This window comes from Scylla paramamosain, chromosome 35 (assembly GCF_035594125.1).
Source record: "Scylla paramamosain isolate STU-SP2022 chromosome 35, ASM3559412v1, whole genome shotgun sequence".
In the NCBI taxonomy this organism is placed as follows: Eukaryota; Metazoa; Arthropoda; class Malacostraca; order Decapoda; family Portunidae; genus Scylla; species Scylla paramamosain.
Window position 1 is genome coordinate 8,085,001 of NC_087185.1, and position 21,893 is coordinate 8,106,893.

General features: G+C 37.3%; 3 protein-coding genes and 1 non-coding gene across 14 annotated transcripts in view; 2 read left to right on the top strand and 2 right to left on the bottom strand.

Annotated features, from left to right (window-relative positions):
* The window catches only part of LOC135090624 (uncharacterized), a 28,440-nt gene extending 26,302 nt beyond the window's left edge, over positions 1-2,138 (bottom strand). The window contains exon 1 of one of the 2 annotated variants that reach the window (XM_063987550.1): positions 1,132-2,138. In XM_063987550.1, coding sequence (XP_063843620.1) covers positions 1,132-1,272 — 141 coding nt within the window. In that variant the 5' untranslated portion in view covers positions 1,273-2,138. The remainder of the gene's footprint in view (positions 1-1,131) is intronic. The other variant, XM_063987549.1, reaches the window with a different exon arrangement.
* Positions 2,139-6,238: 4,100 nt separating this feature from the next.
* Positions 6,239-6,310, top strand: Trnah-gug (transfer RNA histidin (anticodon GUG)). Its single transcript has one exon. It is a non-coding gene; the product is annotated as a tRNA-His (tRNA).
* A 5,607-nt stretch (positions 6,311-11,917) lies between these two features.
* On the bottom strand, positions 11,918-17,248 carry LOC135090629 (TBC1 domain family member 20-like). Of its 2 annotated transcripts, none has more exons than XM_063987563.1 (8): positions 17,152-17,248; positions 15,469-15,883; positions 14,825-15,071; positions 14,321-14,568; positions 13,946-14,139; positions 13,271-13,490; positions 13,001-13,110; positions 11,918-12,759 (listed from the first exon to the last, which is right to left on the bottom strand). In XM_063987563.1, exons 2-8 carry the CDS (start codon positions 15,739-15,741, stop codon positions 12,504-12,506), a joined length of 1,548 nt encoding a protein of 515 aa, XP_063843633.1. In that variant the 5' UTR covers positions 15,742-15,883; positions 17,152-17,248; the 3' UTR covers positions 11,918-12,503. The 2 variants fall into 2 exon arrangements, with proteins under 2 accessions (XP_063843633.1, XP_063843634.1); XM_063987564.1 differs by having other exon boundaries at positions 17,147-17,211.
* LOC135090627 (BTB/POZ domain-containing protein 10-like) overlaps positions 13,368-21,893 on the top strand; it is a 63,763-nt gene continuing 55,237 nt past the window's right edge. For 7 of the 9 annotated variants that reach the window (XM_063987551.1, XM_063987553.1, XM_063987552.1 and 4 more), the window contains exon 1: positions 13,368-13,504. In XM_063987551.1, the coding sequence (XP_063843621.1) occupies positions 13,452-13,504 (53 nt within the window). In that variant the 5' untranslated portion in view covers positions 13,368-13,451. Of the gene's footprint in view, positions 13,505-17,626; positions 17,781-18,812; positions 18,860-21,893 lie in introns of those variants that run through there. The other 2 variants (XM_063987556.1, XM_063987560.1) reach the window with 2 other exon arrangements.

Below are 21,893 nucleotides of genomic sequence, written 5' to 3' on the forward strand. Positions count from 1 at the left end.
GGTGTGGTGCAGGTGAGGTTGTGTCGTTCCTCAGGGTAAGTGAATGACAGGTATTTTGAGCCAGCTGCATCCCATCTGATGCTGTAACCTCTCAGCTTTCCAAAGCATTCTCTCTCTCTCTCTCTCTCTCTCTCTCTCTCTCTCTCTCTCTCTCTCTCTCTCTCTCTCTCTCTCTCTCTCTCTCTCTCTCTCTCTCTCTCTCTCTCTCTCTCTCTCTCTCTCTCTCTCTCTCTCTGTGTGTGTGTGTGTGTGTGTGTGTGTGTGTGTGTGTGTGTGTGTGTGTGTGTGTGTGTGTGTGGTCAGCAGCATCCCTCATCTCGCAGTAATCTTTATGGTGCCACAAGCCACAAGTGCAACTCAGACCAATCTCGGCAGCAACAAGACCTACTCTATAGTATGTACTGATAAGCCTGTGCTCCTAACTCGACCTTGTAACCAGCCAGTGCTCAGAATGGCTAGGTTAGGTTAGGTTACGTAGGTTAGGTTAGGTTAGACAGCGTAATAATAGTTCAGTGTTTATATTACTGGTGGATATTGAATAGTGTGTAAAAAGCATGACATAAGAGAGGAAAGTGTTGGATTTAACAATGTTCACCTGCTTTGCTTAATTATTATTGGTTTTAATAATGTGAGGGATAAAGTGGATAATAAATACTGTGAGTAAAAGCGTGACATAGAAGTAGAAAGTGTTGTATTTAGAATGTTCACTTGCTGTGGTTAGTGATTGTAGGTTTTATGAGTGTGAAAGGTAAAATGGTGATGAGACATTGGTTTCTAGTTTCTGTAATTGTACCGATGTATTTTTCCTGTTGAATTTGTATTATATATGGTAATTGTTTGTGACGTGTTGTTACTTTCGTGAATAAAGCAAACCGTGAGACTTGTCTGTACAGCGACATGATAAAAAAAAAGGGCCTTGATATATATATGGGGTAATAAATTGGTCCAAGAAGGAGTTTTCGTACCAGTATTACAATAATGACGGTTAATACCAATATGAGCCTAGAACAATAAACAGAAGGATAAGAAAAGGAACAACGAGAAATACACGAAGAATAGATCAAAAGGAGAAGAACACCAAGAGTAATAATAACAACAATCAGCAGAATAAAAAACCCACATCAATCATACCTTCTTTCCCTCTTCCTCCTCCTGACTAAGCTTTCGTGACCGCCCGGAGGCTGGGTCATCTCTGCTTAGCTCCTCCTGGAAGGCGAGCCCCAGCTGATCCATTAGACCGGAGAAGGTGAACTCACGCCCCTGGGAACTCATCCAGCTTCCTGGCTTGCGGCATGAGGAAGGGGCCGCTGGGGGACGCAGAGGCGGAGGCGATGAGTGATGAGGAGTAAGGCATGTGGCTAAGTCCCGTCGCCTCGTATTTTTCTCCCCTATAGATGTTTTCAATCAATTCAATACCATGGGAGAAGGACACGACTCCCAGCAAAATTAGCACACGTGGGTGATGCATTTTCAACGTGGGTAACACGAAGACACGAGGAAGTGGCTGTGTGTGTGTGTGTCTTCGTGTCTGTGGGTGTGTGGGAGGGAGTCAGGAGCGGGCGGCGGATATCCTCCCTCACTGGTGGCTCGCTTCTTACTGTTGCCTCTAGCTTTCTCGCGCGGCGCCTTCGTGTGCAGACTCCGACATGCGGCTTTCGTGTGTGTGTGTGTGTGTGTGTGTGTGTGTGTGTGTGTGCGTGCGACACCACGGTTGTCAGTAAGTGGGACAGGAGGCAAGCACAGCACCACCTCCACCACCACCACCACCACCACAATGCCACTCCCCCATCCCACATAACCTATCATCCACGCCCTAATCACCACCACCATCACCGCCACCCGATACCCTCTCATTACCAGCCGTCAACACCTCTGTCATCACCATCACCACCACATGACAACACCACGCCGCCGCGACACCTGCAATTACCTGGGAGTCATTACCTGGCTGTCCATCTCCCCACTGACCTTGAGTTCCAATGCTAGTCTTAGGGGGCACTGTAGCACCTGTCAATTAGCTCCCCAGGTCACACGAGTCCCTGAGATAACACCTGAAATTACAAATGGGATAATACTTGTAATTTTGTATACCTTTTATCTTTAGGGAACTAAGTAATTTTTCACCAGTTGTTTTGATTCTGAGGAAATAAGTGAGAGAAATAAATAGTGAGTAGGAAAAATGGTAAACAAATAGGGGAATATATGAAATAAGGAATAAGAGAAAGAGGACGCATAGGAGGAAATAGTGTGTGTAGGGAAAAAAAGTACTTTGGATGTGGTTAATTATTGCAAGATATGTCGTGCGTGTAGTTAAGGGCGTGGTTTTTGTAGTACAGTAGTAGTAGTAGTAGTAGTAGTAGTAGTAGTAGTAGTAGTAGTAAATTGGAAATTTAAAAATGGAAAAGAAGTAGCAGAGAGAGAGAGAGAGAGAGAGAGAGAGAGAGAGAGAGAGAGAGAGAGAGAGACTCATACAAACACACACACACACACACACACACACACTTTCACACACTACTGTTGACATATAGAGAAGTGAAGCCCTTAAACATTACACCTGAACTTCTGCCCTGGATAAAAAGATGACAGGCGAAGGGAGAGGTGTGTCAAGTGGCTGGCAGGTAACACAATTGTCGCGCACGTGTTGCTCCAGACATGCCACCAGGGGAAGAGAGATGGGTGTCAATAGTGCAGGTTGTTAATATGCTAGTTAAAGTACTGTACGTAGGTGAATATTTGGTGAGTTTGTTTCTCTCTTTTTTTTTTTAATTGTCAAGGAGGGCAGTGGTTATTTAGTTTGATTGTTTTATTTATTCATTCATTTATTTTATTATTCTTCCTTCTTTCTTGCTTTCTTTATTATCATTTTTTTTTCTGTGTAATTAAAAAAAAGTTTATAAAAAAAATTGGACACCAGGACACCACTTGAAAGATGTATTTAATGTATACATACATACATACATAGCTTGTTTATGCGAGTTTTGCTTCATTTCTTCTTCTTCTTCGTCTTCTTCTTCTTCTTCTTTATTATTATTATTGTTATTATTATTATTATTATTATTATTATTATTATTATTATTATTATTATTATTATTATTATCCCATTATCATATGCCTCCCTGTGTATTTCTTTGTGTGTGTGTGTGTGTGTGTGTGTGTGTGTGTGTGTGTGTGTGTGTGTGTGTGTGTGTGTGTGTCTACATATCATCGCTAATATTCACCATAGCATATCGGCACAGTTTACACTTGTGTACTTAACACACTCACACGAGCGGCCTGGTTCACAACTCACACACATCTCGCACCTACCTTCCTACCAACACACACACACACACACACACACACACACACACAGATACAGAGGTTAATAGGGTTGATGTGGGTGACTCACAGATGGTGGGAAACTTTCTTTTTTGACGGAGAGAGAGAGAGAGAGAGAGAGAGAGAGAGAGAGAGAGAGAGAGAGAGAGAGAGAGAGAGAGAGAGAGAGAGAGAGAGAGAGAGAGAGAGAGAGAAAATACTATACAATTGAATTTAGTCATCATGTTAAGTTCTTCTTTTTATTGAACTTTTCCTCACAGTCCAAGTAAATAAAATACAGAAAAATATATATACAAATTTAGATTAGATAGTATTATTGCAAGAAAGACTACCATACAATTAAATCTAGTCATTGTGTTAAATATTTCGTATTATTAAACATTTCCTTCCGGTCCAAGTAAATTATATAAAAAAAAAATATATATATATATATAGTTAGACTAGATGTCATTGCAAGTAGAGAACTGTATCACTGCAAGAGAGAGAGTACTAGTCATCGTATTAAATATTACTTTCATTAAGCATTTCCTTAGAATCCAAGCAAAATTAAAGAAAAAAATATATATATACAAAATTAAACCAGATATTATTGGTAGCGGCCTATTATCATCGAGAGAGCGAGTGTCTCACCAATATCCGGTTTCGTTTGGCAAGAAAGAAATGAAAGAAAGAAAAGGAAATTACATTCTTTGAAACCAGAGGAGCATTCACACTTACACCAGAGAAGAAGAAAATTATGTGCTTTTGTGAAAGTTGAGACACAAAAAGTAGATTGCCTTGCGTGTTTTGTTCATTTTCATTATTATTGCTATACTCACCGTGCCGTTGTTATTATTGTTGTTGTTATTGTTATTATTACTATTATTATTATTATTATTATTATTATTATTATTATTATTATTATTTTTAGTTAGTATTAGTAGTAGTAGTAGTAATGTTACTGAAACTACTACTTCTATCTCTCCTTCTATCTTTCTTTCTATCCATCCATCTAAGTATTTATCTATTTACTATATATCTTTTATATAATAGACTACATAAATTAACAGAATATTTAAAGGTAAAATCTGTGTGTGTCTATGATTCTCTCTCTCTCTCTCTCTCTCTCTCTCTCTCTCTCTCTCTCTCTCTCTCTCTCTCTCTCTCTCTCTCTCTCTCTCTCGGGAAAAAAAAAAGCAAAATCAATGAGTCGTGATGGAAAAATATTGCAAGTGAAGGAAAAAGAAAATATTTGAAAGCTTTCCACATCCTGAGAGAGAGAGAGAGAGAGAGAGAGAGAGAGAGAGAGAGAGAGAGAGAGAGAGAGAGAGAGAGAGAGAGAATTCCACTGAAGCGAAATTACGATGACTTTATTGAAGAGAAAGCAGTCGAAATCTCTCATCAAACCAGTAATTTCCAGGGCTCGCAAAGTCGCTCAGGTGGCAACATGGCCGCTGTGTCACTGCTTCCGACGGCAAATCGGAGTTCGAATCCATGCTCACGGTCTGAATATTTTGACCTATTTGATTTAGATTGACTTTCTCATGGTACTTTTATAATTACTGAGATTAAGCACACAAGTCTATATCCCATTAATAACCTGCTTTCAAATGTACTTCATGCGAGTTTGGCGTGCTGTAAAGGAGTGGAAGTGATCAATGTTTTCTTTATATATATATATATATATATATATATATATATATATATATATATATATATATATATATATATATATATATATATATATATATATATATATATATATATATATATATATATATACATATATATATATATATATATATATATATATATATATATATATATATATATATATATATATATATATATATATATATATATATATATATATTTTTTTTTTTTTTTTTTTTTTTTTTTTTTTTTCTTCTTTTTTTCTTTTTTTCCTTTTTTTTATTATCGAAATTCGTTGAGTTTGACTTTTTTTTTTTTTATTATTACTGGGATAAAGCACACAAGTCGATGTTTGTAATAAGCTTCTTTCAAATATACTTCATGCGAGATTGGCGTGTTGTGGGAGTGGAAGTGATCAACGTTTCTCTCTTTTATAACTTGTTGATTTTTATCAACTTTGTTATTTTTTTTTTATTACTAAGATGAATCACAGAAATCTATCTTTATAATAACCTGCTTTCAAATGTACTTCATGCGAGGAGATTGATGTGCTGTAGGAGTGGAAATTATCAACGTTTCTCTCTTTTATAACTTTTGGATTATTGAGGCTCGTTACACGTGTAGATTTTTATGTATAACTTTCCATTCATAACTGAGTAAAGTTTACGTATTACGACTCAGTAATAGAAATTATCAGCAAAACACTAATTTTTCCCTCCATACTTTAATGCATATAAAATGTTGCTATCTAACCACTCCTTTGCAGCACCTCCCTTACATCAGTACTTAAAGAGGCGGAAGCACCTTTGCCACACTCCTTGCTTAGAATGAAACCTTTATTTTCTATTTAGTTATTGATTTACTGATTCACTTTTTTCAAGTGTATTATTCCTTTATTTATTTATAGTATCTATTTGTTGTTGTTATTGTTGTTGTTGTTGTTGTTGTTTCTTAAACATGTGCTCTCGAGTAGAGGAAAGAAGAAAGATGTGTATAAGAGCATGATGTTGGAGTTAATTCATGTACAGTTCATTATGCTGATCAGGTTTTCTTCAAGCGTGGAGTACAAATGCAGCTTTAGGCTCTAATGTGCATTCATTTATAATCTGCATCTCACTAGGGATTCCTCAAGACTTCGGAGCAAAACATTTTAGTCAGATATTACTTTCCTATATAATTTCTTTACTGTTAACATAATTGGTACTCTCCGTGCTCCGAATACGCTTATATCTCAGTAATAACATTATAAATTTAATTTTATTCCGACTCCTAATAAGTGTTTCATGTGGCCGTGATCGTATAGTGGTTAGTACATTGCGTTGTGGCCGCAATAACCCAGGTTCGAATCCTGGTCACGGCAAAGAACATTTCAATTTTTTACAGGGACTGCCACTTGTAGCTTCATGGTTTCTTGCAGCTTCCCCGTTTTCTTATATTCTTATCCTCTATTCCTCAAGCTTCACATTTAGTTTAGTAGTTTTATTTCTATTGTATTCATCAAGCTGAAACTGCACATTTTGTGTTTTTATTTTATTTTTTTTATTGTATTTTACAAGTTCAGAGTACATATTTCTATAGTTTAATTATAATTTTTGTACCGTAGCGTTAATTTCCTAATTCGCTATATTTTTCGAGCTGAGGATCAATATCTAGCATAGCAATATTTTTACATTTATCTGCTCGCAATATTCAGTACGTCCCAGTTGTGTAATGCTAAACATAAGTACTCGCTTTTGTGGAACTCTCCTCACCTTGGCGTGAGTTCCGTGTCTTCGCTCGCGTCCTGCACCTCGTGAACGGCACCCGAGCTCTACAATCCTACATATCTTACAGACCCTTGCATGCATTCAACGCCGTAATTCAGAAGCGACTGGAAATAATGAAGTACTGCGGTTTCCTGAGTATCCAAAATCTATATATCTTGTGATTTTCTGCTGTATGTCCTTCGTGATGGCAACCAGGACGTGAGACATATAGTCTCCTCTCTTCACTTATTAGATCTAATGAAGGAGATTGGATAAGGGAAAAGAGGCGATCTCCACACTGCATAATTCTAGGAAAATATGCTGCCCCAAAAAGTTACGTACAACAATCAGGGTGTGATAGGCTCTTGCTATGTGTTACGGCTGTTCCAGTCGTGTCAGGCTAATAGAAGGAATGAGGAGAGGGAAAGCGACATACGAAGGTTTTGTTCTGTTTTTAATGGTTCCTCAATGTATTCCGGTGTTAGGGGAGAGAGAGAGAGAGAGAGAGAGAGAGAGAGAGAGAGAGAGAGAGAGAGAGAGAGAGAGAATCATAAAAATTCGCCTTAGTTTGGCTTGAGTGGCCATGTGTGTGTGTGTGTGTGTGTGTGTGTGTTTGCTTTACCACCAAGTAGTGTTGGATATACAGGTCAGTTTTACCTGTACACACCTGCTTTATGAAGAATGCAAATAATACCGTTTATTTCCTATGGTGGGAAAGTAAGATAGCTGTTTCCACCTTAATGTTCATGCAGGTGTTTAGAGGATTTACTTCACATTATTATTATTATTGTTGTTATTATCATCATTATTATTATTATTATTATTATTATTGTTATCATCTTTATCATCCTACCATAATACTCTATATCTTGACTCATAGCAATGCATTGATGGACAGGTAAATTAATATATAAACGATTATGAGAATAGATAAAATGAAAGAAAAAATAAACAAATAAGTCATGCAGCAGGCAGATGAACCGAGATGAATAAATAATTAAACCATGTTTATGGAAAAGTTGCAAATTTCTAGTATACTTGAATCCTTTCATTGCTTATGAGTATTTACTTATTACCTCATAATGATTATAATTAGAATTTCAGACACTAATATGTTTGAACTAATCCAGTGACTTATTTGTTGACTATCTTCCAAAATTCAAACCACTGTCAGGATTAAGGAGTCCCTACAGTCAGAAGGCTATGAGGCACTGTCTCATGTCTTACATACCCAACACCCTTTGCCACTGAAACACCACAATACAGAACAACTTTATTACTTTCAATATAAAACTGAGAAGCCAAGGTACATAACCACAGGTGAGTCCCAGCACATCCAACGTCCTCTCCTCTCCCAGCAAGCAGTCAACCAACCTCAAACTCTGTACAGGTTGCTAACAAAGTGGTATCTGCATAATGTCTACGTATATATAATATTTCTATATTATGTACATCTATAATATGTACATTATAAAACTCTTAGTCCTTTGTTAATTCTTTCCCTACAGAGCCAACACATTGCTGCAAATCAACATCCACAGCCTTGTGTAGATGGTGGAAGGTGAAAGACTTTGGCGGTGAACTGACTAGCACGCTGAACAGATGGGTTGGCAACTTGGCAAGCCCTTCCTCCAGTGTCTGCCTCCACAGCAGTGACTGACAGGCACACAGGTCACAGCTTCTTGGATAACAGCCTGTCATATGGATGCACTATTTCCAGTAAGAATATGAAAGAAAGAAAAGCCATTGATACAACTTACTGTGCTAGCTTGTCACCACTGATGCAATTTGTGCATACTTTGTGTATGAGTGAACTGTTCCTGGGAAGTACAAGTAAGATTTTACAAAGAAATTGCTTAGTACAAATTCACAGTATAATTTAAAAACTCACAGGAGCCTTCACTTAATTTTTTTTCAAGCACTGATATAATATGTATGTGTAGAGTAAACATGATGATTATAGTACTCTTACTGCAAAATAATTTTGTGGTTACACACTTGTATATTGTGAAACATTTATAATGCCTGTTAAACTTCCACTTCTATACAATTTCTGCATCACAAATGAACACATGCATATTACATACAATGATTCATTAAGCTGGTAACATGAGATGTGCTTTGCTGGAACTAGTAACACCTGACTGTCCCTTAGTGATGGTTGGCTATTGTCTTGAGCATTGCTGTAGCTGTTCATCCTGCTTTCCTCCAAAATAGTACTCATTCTCTATCATTTACAGAAAAATCTTCCTAAAAAAATGTACCTACAAGCTAGCAAAAGGATGTTAAAGTTAGGATTTTTTTAGTAACTACACCATTTACATTATTAGTCTTGTACAAATTATGAGTAATAAATTCTAGTCCTGCAGGGACAGTCACAGGTACAAAATATTGGTAACAGGGCTACTGATAGAACTTTGTCTTCAATTTGATGCCAAGCCATCTTTCAATCAGCAGTCACAGAAAGCAATCTTTAATTGGAAAAAAGAAATAGTAATAATAATAATAAAAACAATGAAAGGCGTACATGAAATATATAAAACATTGAGATAAAAATTTTGCATAAAAATCACAATTTATGTCCATAGCACTGTACAAACAGTGTGCTTGTGATAGTCAATTCATCATACAACCAAAGTCCAGGACATACCGCCAGCATGAAACATTAAAATAAATAGACTCATACAATGTTGCATGTGAATTGTTGACATGGTACCTGTTGTCAACTCACTCACTTCCCATCACTCCCTGGCAGTATGTAAGAGTTCTGTGCACTGAGCTCAGAAACAGGTGCACGGGTCAAGTGAAGCTTGTGCTCAAGTAGTGCCCCTGCTTTTATGATTATTTGTCTGACAAATGGACATCACAGGGAAAGTAAAATGACAAAATAATTCATGAAAGAATTAAGAGTGAAGAAGGCTCTAAGAATAAGATATGCCTTCTGATCCAAATGATCAAAATTTATTTTTATTCACTGAGACAATAATTATTGGAGCCATCATTGCAGACCAGTGATGCTTTCCTGAAGAAAAAATGTCCAAATAGATTTTCAAGCAAGATATTCATGCAGCAAGGGAGTGATAATAGTGGTGAGTGTCTGTGCTGGCAAACTGCTTTACACAGCAAATGTTAAACAAGTAGATAACAATGAAAGGTGAACTGCAAACAGACAACACATAAATAAAACTAACAATTAAGAGTTATGTACATTTTGAATTGCAAATTTTCAGCATAAAACAATAAATCAATAACAAAACTCTCTCTCTCTCTCTCTCTCTCTCTCTCTCTCTCTCTCTCTCTCTCTCTCTCTCTCTCTCTCTCTCTCTCTCTCTCTCTCTCTCTCTCTCTCTCTCTCTCTCCCTCAGTCTACAAACACTCAAATAGCAATACATATCCACTGCAGGAATACATGATCAAAAAAACATTTCTGCAGCAACAACAACCAATTTTAACCCCTGATTCCAAAATGTTTCATACAACATTACAATGCATCAAAGAGGTGTATCCTCAGATCAGTTTATTTGCCTGATTTAAGAATTTTTTTTCCCTCACTTTCCTTCCATATGTGCAAATTGAATATATATATATATATATATATATATATATATATATATATATATATATATATATATATATATATATATATATATATATATATATATATATATATATATATATATTCTTGGCAGGTTGTAACCAGCCTTGTGGATACTAGAAACCTAAATGCCTTAGACAAAATAGCCACTTACCATTCTCTAAATATCATTATATTGGTTGATATTCTTACCTCACTTTCAGAACTTTTGTGAAAATGTTACATTCATGTGTAAACAAAGATATTAACTACACACCTAAACCTTTGCTATACAAAATCATACAAAATGCAACACCAATGCTTGAATTCATCATAGAAATACTGAATTAAACTACATATTATGCTGAAAAACAGAAATGCAACACATTAACCAGCTCATTCTAAAATCTAATGCAACCATTACTCATATTTGGTTGTTACTTCATGGACAAGGAGTAACTGAATGAAGACTAAGAGCTGTATCATTGCCTTTTTTTTTTTAGCTGACAGTTTTCTTCCATCAAACATCCTTTGCACCTAAATATTTCCAGGTATATAATTTAATGATGTACAACAAAAACAAAGATACCTGTGTGTGTGTGTGTGTGTGTGTGTGTGTGTGTGTGTGTGTGTGTGTGTGTGTGTGTGTGTGTGTGTGTGTATAATAATTATAATAATAATAATAATAATAATAATAATAATAATAAACTGTTTATTATTTAGGCAGTTGACAAACTGAAAATGTACAGAGGGGGTGTATATATATATATATATATATATATATATATATATATATATATATATATATATATATATATATATATATATATATATATATATATATATATATATATATATATATATATATATATATAAAATATATGCACACACACACACACACACACACACACAGCATATATATATATATATATATATATATATATATATATATATATATATATATATATATATATATATATATATATATATATATATATATATATATATATATATATATATATAGATAGATAGATAGATAGATAGATAGATAGATAGATAGATAGATAGATAGATAGTTAGATAGATGAAAAGAAACAGATTACAAATCAATGTAATTGTAATATGGGAATACTCATATATCAGCAATAAAAAGTAATTTCCTCTAAAACATGGCAGGAACATAAGACACCACTGTTTTGTTTGTGGACAAAGGAGTGTGATTTGTAGCCGAGTGTTTCAGTGGGTGGTTCTTAATTTCATGAAATGAGAGCTTGCAGGACACAATCTTTACTGTGTATCAGCACAAGTCGATCAAAATTCTTTTGTAAATATCACGAAGATATATATCTTAAAATGTAAAAAAATGTTCCTCCCATTATCACTGTTGTCAGCACCTCTGATGCTGTGCTCTCAATGACGTCCCTTATAAGGGGTGGATGGATACGTGTTCATGTATGACTTTTATTCACATCACATCATCTTTTAAGCTGTTCTATTCTCTTCTCCACAGTAGAAAACAGAAAAATCATTATAGTTTAAAAAAATTGTAAATAGCTGTAGTTCAAGCTGACTGTGAGACACAAATCCATATTTAGGGTGTGGTGTGCCTTTGCTATCATTTGATGTCTTTTGTAAGGAGAGAAAATAATTTGGCTTCCAAAGATTAATATTTACACTTCATACACTAGGTTCTCAAAATCATCCATCTAAATAATATTTTGGTCTGAGATGCACTAATTATCACATGTCTTTTCCCTTAGCATTGAAAAGACCAGATAAATTTGAAATCTAGCAGCAACCTATACTCCGTAATGGTGCACACAGCTTTACACTGCAACCTGCTATCCTTTATCATACAAGACCACTCCTCACAGTACTTGGTTCACTTTTTCAAGCTGTTTGAGGTCCCCTTATAATCCCACTGATTAAGTACCTCACTGTCTGAATGAAAACTGTTTTACTAATAACCCTTCATTATTAAACATAACATGAAGATTATCACTAAACATTTTTAATTTCAGTTACTGAGTTTACAAGCTGACAGGAATAAATGGGATCTCTAAGACTTGAAAACAACTACATTGGTGGTCATGGGCACAGGATCATTAAAGACAGACAGCAAAGAAAAGCTGGAAAGTAAATGCAAGAGGGGAAGAAAGACAATCCTGGCCAGTAAGAAGGAAGAATCTTGAGTGATACATAACTGGTGCACCAACCAAGCTTGCCAGACGTTATCATTCTGGGACGGAGGGGTACTCAATGGCAGAGGTGTAGTACTGCTTGTAGAGGCTGCGGGCAAGGATGACGGAGAACGTGAAGAGAGCCAACTTGATGAGCTTCCCTGACCGTGCAGGAACCATCAGTTGGATGGGGATGGGGAGGTAAGTGAAAATCCTGTTCATCATCCCTCTATTCTTTTTCTTCCAATACATATCACCCTTCTTGCGCATCTCTTCTATGCGTTGTCTTTCTTTCTTTTCTTCTTCCTCCCTGAAAGCAACAAATACTTCTTTACTTGTCTGCCATTTGGGAACTGCCTCAAAACTGACAGCACTTTAATTTTTTTTCGTATTCTCTATACTATGTATCTTTTGATCTCCTCCTCCATCTCTGGTGACATAATATTGTCCTTTCTAAATAAAATAAAAAATAGTTTAATAAGTAGATAAATTAATTCCTAATTGTACATGCTTTTCCAAATCATAAAATTAGTTCAGTATATTCCACTTACCTTCTAGCTATGATTTTCTCCACACGCTCAGTGAGGGGATCTGGCGGGTACTTCTCATAAAGCTCCCTCGCCTTTACCAGGATGTCCTCAAAGGGCAAGTTGTCCGGGTCCTTTCAGGAAAGCCGGGGAATCAAACAGGCATTAGAGATTGGACACATGAATTAGTCACCCTAAGCATGGCCATTAGTTACTATAGTGTGCAATGTGACTATGAAATACATCATCATTTAAAAAATTAATTGAAGCAAAGACCATATTAGAGTTATTTACCTTAGACAGGATGGCAAAGACTGAGGAGACCTCCCCTTCATTATCAGCCATAAGCTCTTTCTCTTTTTGCAGGACAATGGCTGTGGCAATGTACATTGGCATGAGGTCAGGTGAGGCCAAGAAAAAGTCATACAGCCTCACAACATGCCGGTAATCAGACAGCGTGTGGGCGAACCAAGTGATGAGCCAGGGCAGGCAGAAGACAGTCCCCACCCCAGACCTGTCAAGTGTGAGGTTAGTGCATCTATTCTTGTGTGTGTGTGTGTGTGTGTGTGTGTGTGTGTGTGTGTGTGTGTGTGTGTGTGTGTGTGTGTGTGTGTGTGTGTGTGTGTGTGTGTGTGTGTGTGTGTGTGTGCACTGTCAACCATACCACACCTGTCTTTTATATATCTAAATGACTGAAAAGGTTTAATTGTAGTGTATTTATATTCTAGGCATATCTTAGTTTAGCAGATACATCAAGCATCTCATCCATTTCCATATAAATTGGTCCCAATGTATTAATTCTTATCCTTTTCTTTCACAATAACAGACAGATAGCATTCCATTATGTTATAATTCATCATCCACCTATTCCCATGCTGGTTTGGTCTATCCCATTATGGTCCTTCCTATCACATGCAGTTTTTCCATCATACCTCCTGCCACATCTGGTCAGTTCACACCTCAACCTACTTTTCAAGGCACTCATAGAGTGGCTGGTTAGCATTTTCAAGGATGGGGTAGAGGTAAGTGAGGTAGTAGTTGGTCTTCTCCATGGTGGGGCGCATAAAATCCCTTAGGTGGGTCACAGACAGTTTCTCCACTAACCGGAAGCCCATGTCCTCCCCTGTCACCAACAGGAAGGTGATGGCAACGTCATGATAACCCTGGATGGGACGGAATGGAGGGACAGGAGGAGAAGTCAGTGGGAAGCTTAAACTGTTACATTACAAAGGTTGCAGTAAAATTCACCAGCTTTACTTGTTAGACTTGAAGAGGTGTTCTAAGTATGGTAACAACACTAGCAAAGGTTGAGTGAAGAAAGTAACACCAAGTTAGTGTTCTTGCCTGGTAGTAGTAAAGGTCTGGATGCCTCATGAGCACCCTAATAATGAGCACTGTCAGTTGGTCCATCAGCACAAGGCGGCGTGAGTCTTCAATGCCTGGTGGGAAGCGCTTGAGGGTTCGCTTCACATCCAGCACCACTTGCTGGTAGTCACGGTGGCCTTGCACCACCTCCAGTGTTGGTTTCTTTATCTCTGGGTCCTCTTGGCCCATTCCCATCAGGAGTGGCCATGCCTCCTTTCGAAGACCATCTGAGCAAGGTAATCAATTCAGTGTGAAAAATCACATCATCCACTATGCATGATTGGAAAAGGAACACTTCATTCTTATTTACTACAATGTGAGTCAACAGTTGTCAAAAAAAGTGGCGGTCACAGATGGCCCACTCTTCTTTCCTGTCCCCTTTCCAACAAAAAAAAAAATATATATAAAATAAGTGCTACTAATTTTCTTAATGCAGCAAAATTATATCTATCCACACTTTATGTGATCAAGTCAGCCTCATACCATCCAGAAGTCCTCCAGAACTTATGGCTAACTCCTTCAGCGTCTCCAAGTCCAGTGGTTCAGATGACAACACTTCCTGAATCTTCTTGATCTTTTCCCGTTTCTTGACTCCTTCTGGAGAGTTTGGATCCGGTTCAGCTGTGTGGGTGTCGTACGACTCCGTGAAGGTGTCACGCGGTTTATTGGTGCGGTTTCTCAGTTCTGAGATGTCATTTTCAGATTTGCCCTTCCGCCTTCTGACTGTGCTCTGTAGGAAAGGAGGGTGGTCAGTACAATGGCTTGTGGTGGTGAAATGCTTAACATTTTCTTCTTCATTTTAAATACAAGCAGATGAAAATAGAAAGCCAAGTCAGTTATATAAATATCTACAACAATCTTTAAAATCCTTGCAAATATGAAAATATTTTCGTCATATGATGATGCATTTATGAAATAATGTATGCAAATTGGCTGGTGAAATATTGTGCCCTACACAAGTAAGAAGAACAAGAAATGCTTACTCTCAAACTAATCAGACTACCTTAACGTTTCAATATTATTCCTAAATGCTGCATTATTACCATTCATTCTCAAGGAATTTCATACCTGGCATACATTTGAATTCACAACCTAGTAAATACAATGAAAATTCAGTGTTACTTTACATCTTGGTTTGATGAGTCATCAATGTCTGGTAGTGATGAAACACCCACTTCTTCCACTCCTTGTTTGGTGTTCCACACACTACCTGAGTCTGTCTCACTTTCTCCTGTATTTACTGAGCTAATGTTGTTTGGCTGACTCTTCTGAGCAGCCTCCTCCTCCTCCTCCTCACTCCCTTGCTTGGGTGAGTTGCTGGCTGGTCCATCACTCTTGTCTGGTAGGTTGTCATGTCTGCTGTTTGATGTTTGAGAGTCACATCGCGTATCATTTTCCATCCTGAGGCACGTTTATCCTCTGGGAGCGTGACTTGCTGTGGGCTCTGTGGGATGTTAGTGAGGCTGTTCCTTATGGCATATTTAGTAGTTCTGCTTGATGAATAAGTGTTATTGTTTCTCTTATCCCATTGACATCACAGATCTGGAAATGCATATGACAGTCATTTTATGTTTATCATCATCACCATCATCAGCAATAAACAAAAGAAAATATCTCTATTGTATATACTATATCAATACTGGCAACACTAATGTGGCATGTTAAATTGGGTAACACACTGAAAAGTTTTGGAATCACGGGTGTATGGTGTGAAAAATAACAACCTCAAATTGTCTTTGCAAGCTCAACCACCAGTCCTCTTGGTCATATGACAATCATGCTCATCTCTACATAACCTCAATATATTGCAGATTAATGAATTATAGATAAGAGGTACTATCGGTAACTATGTTAGATTGGATTAATACTGGACAGTGCTTTGTTTCTCATACGTATGGATTCTACAGGTTGTGATGAGTGTTAACAGTGTGGTTATTGTGGTGGGTCATGCAAAGCCACCCAGCACCATGCCAGCTTGACTAATAAAGCACTACACACTGGGCATCTTGCTGGGCGTTATTCCCTAGTAGCTTCAGCTTTACACACCTCTGCCTCTCACAGGTGCTTTTAAAATATTTTCCCAGCGTTTCAAGGTCTGAGACCTTACGTACATTGCAAATTGTGAAAAAAAGCTAACAAGGGATGAATTAATGAACAGAACTTTAATATTTTTTTGGTAAAATGCATCCTTGGCAGCTTTGGCCTGGCTCAAGCTGTGAGTTGGGAATGTTACATATGGAGGTGAGGTTAACCTGGATTCTTCCTGAACTGTTTACCTTCAGGATAGTGGTGTGTGGCAACTACAAAACTGTGTCAGTTAAGAGCAGACAGATCTCATTAATGGGGTCTCACTCATGATATAATAAAAGGGATGAGATTTTGCCATGAAACTTTCAGACTGATTTGAAACCCATCAAAATTATCTGAAAAATTGTTTACATCTTGAAATTAGTGTGGTGCGGTTTGTGGAAAACTGCACGGCTGTGATGATGGTGATTGGAAAGCTTTAATAATGGTGCCATATTCACTGCTGGAAGGTTGCAATGATGGTGTCTGCAATGCTTTTATATTACAGTGATTGCAAGATTGTAATGATAATGACTGCAAGCTCTAGTAATGATTGCATGACCAATGACGGCAAGGCTCAAATAATGATGCAATTACTTGGAGTCACTCTACATAGATGGCAATCCACACACACACACACACAGCCTCAGTACATAACATGACAGACACAGGAAACACCGCAAGGCCTTGAAACATCCTGTATGCAAGAGAAAACCAACAAAACATGGAAATACTTGCGTCACCTGTGTTTACTGTGACCCTCTGATGATGACGATGATGACTGACTGTGTCTTCGCAACGACTCTCTTTCATTCACTTCACTTATATTTTGCAATTTCTCTCGTCACTCAATACTTTCATCCTACTCCATATTTTCTATAATTCCTTTTTTTTTTTTTTTTGTTGATAGATTAGTAAAAACCTTATTTTTTTTTTGCTAAGCAAAAAGTTTTCCCTAAATTTGTGCAATAGTAAAAATTTCTAACTTTTGGCCTATAAAGATATGCTTATTTTAATAAATTTTATAACTATATTGAGAAGTGTTATCTATTTATCATAAAAGTTCAAACTTAAATACCTCTTCAAAATTTATGCAAAAATGAAGAAAGTAATCTCATAGGGCTAGAAATACCTATTCCTCCATTGCTACCGTAAATATGAGATGAATTCTAGGTACATTTAATTTTTTCATGAATGTTTCAAGTATATGATAACTTCCTTTCTATTTTTTTTTATCAATGTTTATTCTGTGAGCATCGAACGCGTGTAGTGGTGGTCCGTCTTTCTCTTCCTGACCTTTGTGTTCACCGAATTTACCTATTTCCTCGCTTCCTTCCCGGACTCTGAGCAGCTCCTCCTCCCCCACACTCAGGTAACATCCCAGTACACTCAAAATACTAGGAACTTACCCATTAGGACCGAGACTAGTGTGATAAGAGCTTGGTTTGCCTGAAGACATCTTCCCATCCTTGACTAAAGCTGTTTATTTATTTATTTATCCCAGTGATGTGGGTTTTCTTATCAGGAAGTGATGGTTACAGGGGTGTTTATATATAATTAAGCTTCTGGTTAGGTAAGATGTATGGGACTGGATGGTGTGTGGGTTAGAGTTACAACTGCATTAATTAATAAGTCTTGAGGCTCTGTAAGTGTGTTAAGTAAGACCTTGGGGGTGTGTAAGTAAGACCATATGGAGGTTTAAGTTCGTGGGTAAGTGTGTAAGATCCCAGGGGTTTGTTGGTATGGTCTGGCGGATGTGTGAATAAGACTGAGGGTGTGTGATTGTTTTTGAGACCTTGAGTGTATGTGAATGTGTGGTGTAGTAGTACCTGGGGTTGTTGAGTGTGTGGATGAGTGTTTAAAAGGTCTTGGTTGTGTGTAAGTAAGACCTATGGGTGTGTATAGGTCTTGGAATGTGTGTGAGGAAGTAAGGCCTTGGTTGTGTGTGTTAGACCTTGGGAGTGTGTGCGTCTGTCAGAAAGTGTCTAGTCCTTTCACTGGTATTGGCCACATTTATTCTTCAAACACAAACCACTCAGACTTTTCTCGTTATTCTACAGTCGCCTTTATTCTACAGTTAACATAAATCTGGTTAGAATTTAGTTAACCTACCTTTTTAATCCTTTTCTTTTGTATGGGTGCTTGTAAATATTTTGTGCAGTGCTCTTAATGCTGTGGATTATTGTACATGGCAGTGAAAGGGTAAAATTTGAAAGGATTATAAGGAATAGGGAGTGTGTAAGTGTGTGTGTGTATTTAATGAGGACCTTGAGGTGGTGTAAGTTAGGCCTTGGGGTGTGAGTATCAGGAATTGCAATTAGGTTAGTCTACTGTATTTTTAAGGAGCTGAGTCAGGCTTCAATTACAGGAAGTGGTCAGTGCTATCACAGCCCTCACTGGTGGCATGTGATGGGTCAGTGCTGTGGTGCAGCGTGGGTAGTAATGGTTAAGGCAAGGAACCATACTGTTTTGTTGCCTCAGTGTGTGATATATAGTGATACTTTTGGTTGTTTCATCTCAGCTAAAGAGAGTGCTGCTGTATCCTCCTCTCTGGGTCAGATGTAAGAAAATTCAGTGCCCAAGCTTACTGTAATGCATCATGTTTGGTATAGTGGCAGTGTTTTGATTATTGCAATCACTGAAAATATCTTAACTGGTGGGAAATTAGGAATGGAGTCTGGATATATGCAATCTAAACTTAAGTGTGCCTGGAAATTTACAGAATCATCACAAAAAATCACCTCAAAAAGTGAATCAATGCTGGTGGTGGTGGGATTTACAGCAGTGTAGCCAAGGATTTTTAGCAGGTGGTCCAGGGATCTGAAGCTAATGATGTGGCATAACATTTAGTTTTAAAATACTCTTCACTGTAGCATCTTGTACAGAAAATTGCTTGTTTTTGTCTCTTATATTACTGAGTGCCATAAATCATTAAGGAAAAGGCTAAATGTCAAAGCTGTATTTTTGTGATAAAGTGAATTTTGTGTTGGAAGTGAAGAGTAAAATCAGTCTGTTTCTAATATGAACCTGCAAAAAAAGAATGATAGGGCATCAAACATTGATGGTTGGGTGAAGCTACCAATTGACCTAATCAAGTGTAAAACGACTGGTTAATTTCCATGGGGTCAAGTGGCTGTCTTCCCGTCCTCTTATCTTTATGACTTTCTTTTTCCTTGATTGTTTGTTTTTATTATTCGAAATCTGGTCTCAACCATCACATGACTCATACAACATATCAGCACACTGTGATCTTTTATTACACATCTGTACACTTGGCATTTGACTTTATCAGATGCATTGTGCAAGTCTAGCTCAACAATAGGAAGTAAGTGATAGTAAATCTTCACTTATATCATCTACCCTTTTGTTTACATAATTACAAGTAATCCATTGGATTTTAAAATTTAGTGTGCTATATTCATCTTGTAATTAATAAGAATGTGATTTTCTCAGTTTTACATTAAATTTTAGGAACACATGACATCTTGTATAGAATAACATCTCACTCATAAATTCCATACTTGACAAACTTAGCAAGAGTGACTGAAGTGCTGAGTGATGACTTGGAGAATGTGAATGGAGATGCAAACACTGAGGAGGTTTATGGGATTAAAAAAATACATTGTTATAATAAGTGTGACAAACATAGTGGTGTGGGTGAAAGTGGTGACATTTATGTAGATAGGAGGTGGACAGAAGAGGATAAGGTACTAGTGAGGAAATTTAGAGACACATGCAGGAAATCATTGGAAAGAAAAGTGTTAGAGTGATAAGAAATATAAGAAAAATAAATATGTAGTGTAAAAAAGTGTGTAAAACTTATTGAAGAAAGTAGAAAGATGGGAAATGATGAGGATAAGAGGATATAGTGGAAGGAAGTTACAGGTGACAGAGAACAGAAATAAATGTGAGGAGACATGGTAATAAAATTAAAGCTTAGGTTGATGGAATGTCTAATGAGAAAGAAACTATAAAAGAAAAAAATGAGAGACGAATAGGGATTTTTGTAATTTTTTACTCAGGTTAACAGTTGAAAGAATAATAAAAGTGAGGAGAGTTTATGGTACATTTAAAGACACTGAGAATATGCATGACTGAATATGAAGTGTTGGGTGGACTGACGGCTGTTTTGGTGTGAATGGATGGCTGTTTAATTGGGTGAAAGCTTTTGTAGGGATGCAAATGAGTATGCCTGTGTGAATAGAGAAGCAAGTGAAAGTTTTATAATGCAAGAGAATGTGAGGTAAGGGTTTGTTATGCCCCTGTGGCTGTTTAAAAACGTGTTGTTGTTCTTGTTGTTGTACTTATTATTATTATTATTATTATTATTATTATTATTATTATTATTATTATTATTGTTGATGTTGTTGTTGTTGTTGATGTTGATGTTGTTGTTGTAAACTATGGTCATCATATTATCATCGTTACCCATACAGCCATTCATGTTACCTGTATAATCCTTCATCAGTGACAACTACAACAACAACAACAACAACAACAACAACAACAACAACAACACTTTAGACGCAAGGTACAGCATATGGCGCTTTGGCACGCAGCATCCTCCTATTACCTTGTCCTTTGTATGTTACGTAATGGACCGCCGCCACCACCACCACCACACCACAAGTCGGCCACGTCTCCAAGGCCGTCACATTTACCTTCCCTGAATGCCAATAAGTACACTGCTTCTTCCCCCAACGAGTTTTGAACCCTGGTATGCTCGTTGATATGTGGAGGCTGACGCACTGCTCACGTCAGAGAGAGAGAGAGAGAGAGAGAGAGAGAGAGAGAGAGAGAGAGAGAGAGAGAGAGAGAGAGAGTATGGTGGTGGAGGGGTGGGGATAAAAAGATTGGGCTGTGAAAGTGAGTAATTAGTTGGACATCTGATGGAGCGTAAAATGAATTTGTCGAGCGTCGGCACTTGAAAAGTATTGCGTCATGGTGCGCCCGAGAGAGAGAGAGAGAGAGAGAGAGAGAGAGAGAGAGAGAGAGAGAGAGAGAGAGAGAGAGAGAGAGAGAGAGAGAGTGAGTGAGAGGATGCTACCACGTGAAAGAAAAAAAAATGACGTGCTGTTGCTGAGAGAGAGAGAGAGAGAGAGAGAGAGAGAGAGAGAGAGAGAGAGAGAGAGAGAGAGAGAGAGAGGATGCTACCACGTGAAAGAAAAAAAAATGACGTGCTGTTGCTGAGAGAGAGAGAGAGAGAGAGAGAGAGAGAGAGAGAGAGAGAGAGAGAGAGAGAGAGAGAGAGAGAGCAGTAGCAGCAGCATTTCACGATTTTTGCCATTAATATCACCTTAACAATAGGGAACTAATTAACTTCTACTTCCACTGTAAGAAAAAAAAACGTATACTTAAAATGATAATAATGATAATAATAACAACAACAACAACAACAACAACAACAACAATAATGAGAACGACCCTCCTTACACAAGCATGAAAACACAATTACTTAAATTCTTGACGTTCTTTTCCTAACAAC